The sequence below is a fragment of the Gadus morhua genome, chromosome 3, assembly GCF_902167405.1.
Source record: "Gadus morhua chromosome 3, gadMor3.0, whole genome shotgun sequence".
Lineage (NCBI taxonomy): Eukaryota > Metazoa > Chordata > Actinopteri > Gadiformes > Gadidae > Gadus > Gadus morhua.
In genome coordinates this window covers 19,484,122-19,496,024 of record NC_044050.1, presented here as the reverse complement: position 1 = coordinate 19,496,024, position 11,903 = coordinate 19,484,122, and the positions used below count along the sequence as shown (strand labels likewise).

The 11,903-nt window shown below is 46.6% G+C and overlaps 1 protein-coding gene across 1 annotated transcript; it reads left to right on the top strand.

Moving 5' to 3' along the window:
- Positions 1–1,629: 1,629 nt before the first annotated feature.
- LOC115540782 (neuropeptide Y receptor type 2-like) lies at positions 1,630–5,455 on the top strand (the record flags this gene model as incomplete). Its single annotated transcript, XM_030352357.1, has 2 exons — positions 1,630–2,309; positions 3,176–5,455. Coding segments are annotated over 2 exons (1,578 nt in total), but the record flags the coding sequence as incomplete, so codon positions are not given.
- Between the last annotated feature and the right edge of the window lie 6,448 nt (positions 5,456–11,903).

Genomic DNA, 11,903 nt, shown 5'->3' with positions numbered 1-11,903 from the left:
TGGGATGTCACATCTTCTAGAATCTGTTGATACCAAGTGCCTGTACCGATCTGATTGAAATGTTATAAAAGGTAAGCAAAGAATACTTATTATTATTATTTCAATCATTTCGTTTTCATAAATTGTTCTTTTTTTAATAGGACACGTACAATAGGCTCGTGTAAATGATGGGCTGCTAATATTCGCCAATATCAACTTTTCTTTCTAACTTATTCAACTGTACAATTTATTTCGGGCAAAATCTTTTTTATTTAATGAGGGCATGTATGAAAGATGGACAGTTGAAATAGGCTAGGGATCGTTTTTTGTTAAATTGTTTAAAATGACGTCAAATATATAGAAGCCAAAAAAAGAGGCACATTCCATGATTGTTCTCCAATATCTTCAAAACCATCAATCAATAAAGCCCTTGTAACAGTAAAATGGTATGTTGAGATCCATGATATCCGTTTGTCTTATATCCAAAACACCTGCATCTTTTGTTTCAAGTCCAACATCTGTAATTGTGTTATTGGGTGTGTGTAGAATAACATCCCGAACGCTTTCACAGCCAAGAAACTGCTCCACTCGGTCCCCTCGGAAGGGTTCGCAGCACACATTTGACTGCAAAGGCTGTGTCTGTGTGTTTAAATGTTTAAAAGGTCCCATGTAAACCAAATAAAACAATAATAGCATATCCACAAACATATATATACACTCATGGTGCACTTGTTATATGTTGCTTCTTTGGCCAACCTCCACATCTAATGCCACTTGTGATTCCACTCCAGGTTCAACATCAGCAGTAGTGCTGAGAAGAGCGGCTCAGAGAGAGAGAGCTAGAGAGAGAGAGAGAGGGAGGGAGGGTTTGAAGAGAGGAAGAGTTGAGACAAGAGACCCTGCTGTGGGGGAATAAGGGGAAGCTGGACCAGGGGCTGGTCTCTCGTCAGCGTGTTTAGTGAGCCATCCCCCCGGAGGATCAAATGCTGGACGTTATGTAAGAAGTGCATTCACACCATTGCCTTCCACCCTGAGCTGCTGTCCCGGCTCCTCATGTAGCCAATGAATAAATAATCAGAACAATAGTGGATAAAGAAGACAACAAAAGCCCGAATTAGAAATACATTTCGTTATATGGGGAGAACCCAAGCCATGCCCAGACGATGCTATAGAACTACTTCAGTATGAAGCCCCAGAGACTATTTGTTTGTACAAACATCACTTGATATTCTTGGATCCGTCTTGGAGATGACCGCGATGGACAGCCGGTCCAGTGAGGCGTAGAGGTTTATCTCCTTGTTTTTCCCCCGCTGCGGTCGACTGGTCCTGTGATCCGCAGGGCCCAGTGCCATCATGGGACTTGAACAGGCTCAGCTGTCGGACAGCACCCTCTCACCGCTGATGCAGTTCACATCAGGCGACGTCACCCCGGGCTCCCGGGGGGGGCTCGGCCCCACCTATGGCTTCGGCCGACCTCCGGTCCTCCCCTTCTCCTCCGCACCCCACTCCGCCTCCATCCATCAACCTCTGCCCTCTCCCCTCCCCAGTGGCTCCTCCTCCTCCTCCTCCTCCTCCTCCTCCTCGTTCATCTCCTCCCTGCTTCTCTCCACCACCTCCTCCTCCACCTCCTCCTCCCCCTCGTTCTCCCCTTCCTCCTCCTCCTTCAACCAAACCTTCAGCCTCCTCTTCCCTCCTCCCTCCTCCTCCTCCTCCTCCTCCTCCTTCCCCCTCTCCCCCTCCGGCCCCCCCGAGGGGGGCGACGACGCGGGGGTCCTGGAGAGCATGCTGCTGTGGACCCTCCGCGAGCCCGCCACCATCGCCCTCACGCTCATGTACTGCGCGTCCTTCGCGCTGGGCTTCGCCGGGAACCTCATGTCCCTGCACGTGCTGACGGGCCGCGGCAGCCGGCGGCGCCGCCTGTCCGGGGTCAGCGCCACGCGCAGCCTGCTGGTCAACCTGGCGGTGTGCGACCTGGCCGTGGTGTGCGTGTGCATGCCCGTCACCCTGGGCATCCAGATCTACCGGGCGTGGGTGTACGGCGACCTGCTGTGCCGCGCCGTGCCCTTCACGCAGGCCGTGTCCGTGTCGGCCAGCGTGCTCACGCTGACGGTGATCAGCGTGAACCGCTACTACAGCGTGCGCTCGCCGCTGCGCGCCCGCTCCCTGTTCACCCGCCGCCGCACGTGGGCCACGGTGGGCGCGGTGTGGGCGGCGTCGTCCGCCATGTGCGCGCCGCTGGCCGTCATGAACCGCCGCCGCGAGGTCAGCTTCGGGAGCTTCTCCATCCTGGTGTGCCAGGAGGAGTGGCCGCAGCCCAGGCTCAAGCAGGGGTAGGTGACCGGGGGGGGGGGGGGGGGGGGGGGGGGGGGGCAGGCGTGGCGTGGGCACAGAGGGGGGGAACCACCCACAGACAGGGATCTGGTGGCGGAGATAGTGTGCATGCTTGCTCATACATAGCTTCATACATTGACACAGAGCCGGGGATGCAACGAGACGACATTCATCGATTGCAGTGGTTTTTCTGTTGACACATATCCAATTTCTATTTTTTTTATGCAAAAGGATCTTTGTTATATGAAGGTTATATTAAATCTTGTTTTATACATCTGAATGATTCAATTTATCGTCATAGAGTGGGATGACGGGCTGAAAGACTATAAAACATTTTTTTTATAAAATGAAGATAACTTCATGTCCCTGGCACAATAAGAATAAATATAAAAATAATGAATACAGAAAACCCAACGGTATCAGCATCGGCTGTCCAACAAATTGTTATTTGTAAAGATCAATATCAGCCCAGAATGTCCTAGTCGTTGCATACCTGATAGGTACAGATTTACAGGCATATAGACGGATAGACAGACAGAGTAGTTGTTTTCATTAGTTTATTTTTGTTATGTTTTATTATTTTGCATTATTATCTGCATAACAATTTATCGTTTATGAATGTCCTAAGAATGCGTTTGCCACAGATAACAACACTTGGAGGTTAATACTTCCTATTCTCATCACAAAGCTTCGTTTTTTTTTCAGATCTAAAAATAGGGCAAAGAAAGATCTGGGTGGAAAACAACGAATTAGGTTCGGTTGAGGCTATAGGCTTTGTGTGCCCTGGGGATCAATGGTTATTTAATGTTACTTACGCCAATAGGTGCTTCATCTCGCACTAACAAGATCTCAATGTGCTCCGCAGGTACAACGTGGTTCTGTTCGTGGCCCTCTACTGCCTGCCAGTCACGTTTAACCTCATCATCAGCTTCCTCACCGGCAGGCGTCTCTGGGCGGGCAGGAAGTCGACCTTCTCCGATCTGGATCCCCGGAGCCAAGCGCTGCACAACTCCCGCCTCAAGATGCGCCAGAAGATCGCCAAGATGGTGGTGTGTCTGGTGCTGCTGTTCGCCGTGTCCTGGCTGCCCCTCTACCTGGCCGACCTCTGGATCGACCGCGAGGAGAGGCCCCCGTCCTGGCTCCTCCAGACCCGTCCCTTTGTCCAGTGGCTGGGCCTCACCAACTCCAGCCTCAACCCCATCTGCTACTGCTTCATCGGTAACATCTACCGCTCGGCCAGGGTCCTACGGACGCGCTACTGCAAGAAGGCGGCCGCCCTTTTCCCCTCGGCCTCGCTCAACCACTCCCCCGCCACGACCACCGTCGACGCCACCCTCATCGCGTCGGACCGCAGCCACGTCGCCGCGGCGACGGGCGCCACGTCGTTGGCCGGCGTGCCCGGGCTGCTGGGCCTGGCTCGCGGCCAGGGACTGGGGATCAGGCTGGGGCTCGGGCTGGGGAAGAGGAGAGGGGCGGCTGGGGACCACCGCCTCAGCGCGGACGGCAGCCGGGGGTCGGAGCACAGCGTCTCCGACTGGTACCAGTCCAACCCCAGCGTGTGTGGGGTGGACGGGGGGGGCTCCCCGGCCGACGGGCCCCTCCAGGGCCTCCGGTGCCCGGGGCTGTACGGTGCCTCTTTGCTGCCCGCAAGAAGACATTCTGAGAATGGGAGAATGGAGGAATTACCCCTGCAGGTGCAGTCTGTGGAGTATGACACATTGCCGGAGAGGAGGCATTCGGGGGACACATCTGTTTGCTTATAGCAAAGACATTTTTCGCTGCAGATCTGAACACTGCTGTTACCCTTGGTTGCTAGAACCTGAACAAATATTAAATAAGGAAATTACATTTGAATATATCTAATTGGAGAGGGTTACACCCTTTACGATGAAAATGTGATTGCTTTAGCATAGGTGACAGCCATTTCAATGAAGAGAGAGACGGTTGAATATAAAAAAGATCAAAACATTCGTAAAGGAAAATAGCCTTAAAAGTTACAACAGAAGTGATTGCTGACTTCTCAGTACAAGCAAGCTTCAGTTTCTACTCAATTATTTCTTTGGGCGATGTGGGGTATGTGTGTGAAGAATTGTAATATTTGTTTTCATTGTTAATCAAACGGTTTTGGATAATAACCACTATATCAACACATAAAGGCATGTTGGCTGTTTGTGCAGCATTACTTAGAGAGAAGCGAATGTCCGGCCATTTTTGTGGTACGCAATTACAAGTGTATATGAGGGATGTAAGGAAGATGTCGTATCGCTTCCACACAAAAGGGAACAGTGCACGTTACAAATAGCTAAACGTTAGTGAGTAGATGTTTTATGTCGTTTTGTGAAACCAAGTGTGACCGACTTTATATTAACTGTTAATGACTGCATAAAATCGGTCTGGCTTCTTACGGAGCCAGGCTGAGTCTTTAAGCGTCTGGGGTTTTCTCTGTTTCGCTGCCGCTTCAGTGGATTGATGTCTTCAAGCACGTGTGGACAATGTGAGATTCTCTCTCCCTTGTGCAGGGATGGTGATCCTAGCCCTGCAAAGAGAGGAGTGCCGGAGCGTTTTGTGCCTATCCAGAGTGCTAGGAAAAACATAACCTTCAGGTGGTTGGTTCAAGTAGGGAAACTCTACTCGAAGTAAGGATTCTATCAAACAGAACAAACAATTGCCTCCCGCCAGATGGACAATCTCTCATTCTATTCGAGAACATTGAGTGTTTATTTTGCTACTTTATTATACATTGTGATGCTGTTGAATGTATTTGTTATCATGTGTTATTGTAATCACACTTTTATTTGAAGCCACCTTGTTAGTAATACTATTGGTTTTTAGTGCTAGTTATATTGCACTTGTATTGCAGTTACAAACAAATGGTCACAAAGTGAGGAAAACTGGTAGTGGTCATTTGTTGTGAAATAAAATATATTTAGAAAAGTTATAATACAACAAAAAATTATTGATTTAAATATAATATTAAGTGTTAGGGCCAATATGCAAATACTGTTTGTTGACTCAAATAAGTGGATCAGAGGATGAACCTTGAGACGGAGTGCCACTAAAATAGCTATATACTATAGAATAGTGATTTGAAGGTAGGGAAGGCAAATCATATTTGAAGCATTTTTGGTTGTATTTGTTCTTTTTATTCGGGTTTGGGGGGGGGGGGGGGGGGGGGGGGGGGGGGTTCACTTGATGTTATGTTGGGTTCAGGAAGTACAATTTTTATTTGGGGGCGCCCTTATCTCAATGTTGGAATGGTAAAAAGTGATGACGTTTATCAACCATATTTGTATCCCGGAAGACCAGGTCGACAAAAAGTTTGGTGCCGAAATTGGGGGCACAGAATCACACATAAACGGCATCTTCTATTAAACCAGGTGTGGGTTTGTGTGTGTTGATGTGTGTATGACTTTCTCATTGTCAACAAAGACGGCAGCATAGTTGCGCTAGGAGTACTGACAACACCCATGATTGCTTGAAAAGGGCGGCTGCTGGGATATGTGGTGCGTGGGCTGCGAATACCTCGTACTCCATTCATCCCGATAGTAAACAATCATCAAATGCTAACTAAAAGGAAGAAATCCGGTATTTTTTTTATAGACTTGCCCATGAAAGCAGCAGGAAAGTGATCACAAACAAAAAGTATTTACTCATCAGGCTGTGATTGTAAAATAGGTTTTCGGATCAAACTGTGGGATCTTTCTGTGGGAATATGTTTTAGTGAAATGATGGAGCCATCTGAGGTGTGTTTGTGTGTGTACGTGTGTGTATGTGTGTGTGTGTGTGTGTGTGTGTGTGTGTGTGTGTGTGTGTGTGTGTGTGTGTGTGTGTGTGTGTGTGTGCGTGTGCGTGTGCGTGTGTGTCTGTTTGTTAGGGTGTGTGCGTAAGTGTGTGTGTGTGGGTATTTGAGTATGTGTGCTTATCACAGAGAGGGGTTTTGTTTTTCTGCAGTGTGTGATCATGTTAACATAGGGAGGAAACCACAAGATGTTCAACCTTTTCCTACTGCTACGGTACTTGAAGGACATCTACGTAAACACAGCAAGAACTCAACACACGTCATCTGTGCATGGTCATTTGCATTATCATTTCTCAGAAGCCGGGGGAATTAAATTTCTCTTCGACCCACCTTGCAGCTACTGATTCCAATGCATAGTTGCGATCAAAGACATGTGTTAAGAATTAGTATGCTATTGGGAATGCATCTGAATTGAATACCTCTTTCAATGTTACACACAAGCTCACTCACACATGCATACGCACACAAACACGCATACACATTTGAATGAGATGGAACTATTGAATATTAAACACTCTATAGGTTTATCAAACCTATAGAATAGTATATGTGTGCATTCTCCCTGCCTTCCAATCAGTGAATCGCAGGAGCAATGATTATAAGTTTGACTCATATTTTCCTTTACAATAGTTGAGTGTACCTATAAAGCATATAGGCCTAGTGCAGTGTGTATATTGAACATGCATAACACTTGAGTAGGCTTGTCACAGGAACGCAAATAAGCTATGAATACTGCAGAGTCTGATTGATTGGACTCTGGGGCTGGGGGAGGATTCACACCTGTTGTGCAGTGAGTTATCAGTGTGCACAGGTTAAGCCAGCCATCATCACACACTCGACGAGTGATGTCCTACATGGCAACGTGGAGCACCAGGCTGTGGATCATTAAATGCAAAACGTGCAGCTTTCAACACCACAATCTGCATCCTTCTGTTTGGAGACCAGAGAAGCCACATGGGTGGTGTGTAGAAACCAACATTGTTACACTGGCACCCAATGTGGGGCCTCTCAAGACCCAGATAGGACCCTTAACGGCTGTCCGGGGACGCACTGCCCACCAGGAGTAATGCCAGTTGCCAACCTTCAATCCTCTGGCTTGTAAGAAATGTGTTCACCTTCAGCCTCATGCTCTAGAGCTGACCACTGCGACAGGAACACGGATTAACAGGAAAACATTTGCATTGATGGCCTTTAGCAGAGCCTCAACCACGCGAGGCGACAGCCAGCTTGTCGGGAGCAGTTAGGATTAGCCGTCTTGCTCAGGGACACCTCGACCTCAACGTTAGGAGAAGTCAACACACTCTACCTCCTCAGCAAGGCTGATCCCGCAAATGTGTGATGATCAAATCTTAATGGTTAAGCCGAGTGAACGACTTTGACTCTAGACGATAGCTGAGTTTTTCGAAACCAGGTGTTTGATATGGTGTTTCCATGGAGCTCTTGTCTTAATTTGCTGATCTCCGTGTTGATTGGATAGCTGGTCAACTTTACAGCTGGGAGCCAAGAAGGCATCCAAGCAAGATTTTGATATTGGAAGCAACACGTCTTTGATATTCATTAGTGACACAAACCCATGTGCCCTTTATTGGGTTAGCGTATGCCTAATATTAGGAAATTGTGATTTCCCTCGGTGGAACAATTTGAGCTGCTGTTGATCCTTATAGGGGGTTGGTACTACACCAGTGGTCATCTTCTATTTTCATTGCTCGAAAAACCACAACAAATCAGATCCCTCAAAAACCCAAGCCAGTCTGATCGTTCAAAAAACCCAGCCAGTCCGATTGTCGAAAGCACCAGCCAGTCCGATCGCTCGAAAGCCCAAGCCAATACAATCAAAAAAAAAAACGTTTTTCAAGGTTTTTCGTCTGCCTTTTGCTGTATTGATATCGATTTTTCACCTTTTTTTGTCGTTTCTGTTGGAGGACAGGCTGCTCCAACACAATTCTCACTAAAGGAGAGATATCGGTCGGCCTTGTCTCGTCCCCCCCCCTCGTATCAGATCTAATATCCGGAACGATGGTTCTAACTTATTCTAGCGTGGTGATTGGGTTGTATGGCTTGTATGGACCGCAGAATACATCACATTTATCATACTGTTCATCTGCAACCATCTGGTAAAGATGGATGTTGTCGGTAAATGTATATTAATAATAATCTAACATTTATATGCAAACATTATCACCTTGTTTACAATATTACTAATCAATTTATACTATGTACACTGTAGCCATTGCCCATGATGCCCACCTCTCCGTATGAGAATCATGTACCCATTGTCTACTTAAAGATGCTTGTTAATTTGCTGCCTGTGTCTTCCCATTATCATGCTCTATTAAATCAAATACTTTGCCGTCAAGGAGTCTCCCAAAATAAATACAGTTTCATAAAATATGGATGAAGCTGTCCTTGGCTGGAGGAAGGACCCATGTGTCATTATCACTCCCCTATTACTCAACTAATGGCACTTTAAATGGTTATAAACAGTGACACCGCTGTGTCGGTTTCCCCATTATTCATTCTTTAGAGGCTAATGCCACCTCGTTAACGAGCCACCCGGATTAGTGCTGAGCCAGTGTTAACGCAACAAGTGCAACTGATAGCCAACACAAACACAAGAGATACACAACCACACACGCATGCATGAACACATACAAACACACACAACCGCGCACACATCCACACACAAACAAACACACAACCGCATGCACGCACACAACCACACACACACACCCGTGCACACAAGTACACACACACCCGCGCGCGCAACAACACACGCACGCACGCACGCACACACACACACACACACTCACACACACACACACACACACACACACACTTGCACGCACACGTACACACAAACACACCCGCGCACACAACCACACACACACACATAGAGGGAATGGCATTGAGGCACACGGACAGCTATCCATGTCTAATCTGCCCCCAGGCAGCCTGCAGAAATTTAGAAGACAAAGATGGTGAATAGTATGAACTACTGTGACATTAAGCTGCTTATCACATAATACATCCACGCTCACACACACACACACACAGACACAAACTTCCACATACACACACACCTACACACGCACATCCACACATGTTGATTATCCTACAGAAGGTCAACAAGTGTGCGAGGAGAAACAACAAGGTCATCAGCCAGTGTTAACATCACCCTGAGTCTCCTCACACTGTCACCTCACATTGGGTTCTAATGTAATGATCACCATTCAATGTAACTGTGTGTGCGTGTGTGTGTGTTCTGTCCCACTGCTTCCCTCTGTTCGGTTCTCCCATGCCTGCCTCTCTTTCATTCTTCCGCTCCTTGTCTATTTCTCTGTCTACAGCTTACTGAACTGTGTTGCCCAACGGGGATGTCTGCTGAATACTGTCGGCTTGGGGTTTCATCGAAAACTGCCCTTTTCCGATTTCCTGTATTTCTGCTTTGATATCCTGGACTGGTTTTCTGTGGTTTTGTATTTTCTTCGAAAACATTATTATTGTGTCACCATGACATCCCCCCCCTCCCCCTCCCTCCCTCACACACACACACACACACACACACACACACACACACACACACACACACACACACACACACACACACACACACACACACACACACACACACACACACACACACACACACACACACACACACATACACGTTCCTATTTGGTTCAATGTACAGTGAAATTGCATTGGCAATAGTGAATTATTTCACTATCACCCGCACATTTCACAGCTCATCACATGCTTAATGGCCCTGTCCTTGGGGTTCGAAAGAGCCAGTTGGACCCTCCAAATCCAGAGCACATCACGTCCTCAGGCATGATGCAACATTTCATGGTTTTTCCATTCATATGCTCTGCCTTTCACCCTTTGCCAACCAGAGAAAACAAAGTTAGAGTTTGTGCAACATTCTAATCAGCATCCCCATACCCCATGAATGCTGAATTAGAAAGGTGTGCAGTCCATACTGTGCACTCGTGCATTTCATCTGTGTTGATGTTATCGGTGTCATTTCGTGTTTGTTTAATCTAAACCCACCACAGCCTGCTCCTCTGGCCTCGTTCACACGTTATCTCCTGGTTCTGTCTCACTGTTCTTTTCATTTCAATTCTTGCCAGCACCCCATCTCCCCCCACCTCATCCAGCTTGTTTGCTGCCTTGTCCGTCTCATATGTACATATCCCTCTACACTCACTCACACAGTCCCACAAACACCCACACACACACCATCCCCCAACGCCACACCCTGCGTCACCACTGCATCAGTGTGAGAAGACGGTGCTAACAATAGACTGTTTCTGTTTCCATTACACACTCAACCCCACCACCACCACCAACGCCCTCGCTCCTTATTGCCATCTTTTATCTTCACTTGATTTCTTTTTTCTGGACGTAGGGGTTGCAGTTCATGGGCCATTTGGCAGCAGAGCTCCAGGCCAGAGGCGACCGCTGAATACAGGAAACGCTCTGAATTTATGAACGTCAACGGGAAAGAAACGATATAAATTCATGCCACATGACCAAGTCCCACCTCCACAATGGTGGACATGAAGCTGGGGTCAAGGCTTTAAAGGGACCCTATTATACCGCCAGGCGTCAGGTGTCATAGCCATTGCAAAGCCTTTTTCTGTGCCGTAGTGACGATCACAAGTGGGCGTGTCCACTAGATGTTTGCTTGATAGTTAAACAACAGGGTTAAGCTAGTAGTCTGACCTATTTGGCAAACATCTAGGTGGACACGCCCACTTGTAATGTCTCTGAGGCAGAGGAAAAGTCAGAATTTCAAACGGCTTTTAATGTCTAATCACCCTCCCACCTGGTAGTATAATAGGGGACTTTTAAATCTTCAGCTCTTTCTTTAACTTTGACTAGATTTTGGCAGCAATTCAGGGGTTATTTGACTTTCATGTACTTTAGCTTTGTCTTCTACGTGTTGTGGCTGATTAATAGTGCAGCACACAATTGAAATATAAATGGGGTTCTTTCAGCGCTGTTGAAAAATAACAGCCTGAAAAGGCATCACTGTAACTGATTAACATTGTCAATCCGACTGTAAAATTAGCTGTCATTGTCTTCTAATTAGATATCCCCAGATTGCATCTATTTGAAGGAAAGACAGGCCTGAAGTTACTGATTGAGACACATTTGGGAATTTTGAGATTGCAGTATGCAAGTTACGGATTTTGTAAACTTCATTTGGATGAGTCAGCAAATAATAATTTTGTTGGTATGTTCGTTTTTTTTGCTTGCGGTTTGACTTGATTTTGTTCCTAATGTGCCAATGGAGAAGCACTGACAAATGGTCAGTTTCGCCGCTAATCACAGCCCCTTTACCATTTTGGGCTGACACTAACCCAAACAGTTTGTGTATTGTTGCAGTATATTCTCGTTTCCACGTCGTACTCTGCTTTCTAAAAAATGAATAACCTTGGAAGAAAACCATATTGCATGCACTTTTAACTGTCACTCTAACATTTAACAGCAACTAAATATATGTACTTATTTCCCCTTGTTTCTTGTCTTTCGAACTTTCGTCCTGTCTTGTTTACTTTCTTTATCATTCATTACTTCTTCAACAGAAATCAAAGCAAAATCACCCTATGGGCCCCGTCTTACATTTTTTCACTAATGTGTCTTTGCTTGGTGTGTGTTTGGACGTCGTTGTCGAGTTGTGTTTAGATTATATATGGTTATGTTGCCCATATGTCATCCAGATGTCAATGGCACATAATTATACTGCACTTTTCAATTTTCAGAAGAATCAGGCTTTTCCTGCCCCCAA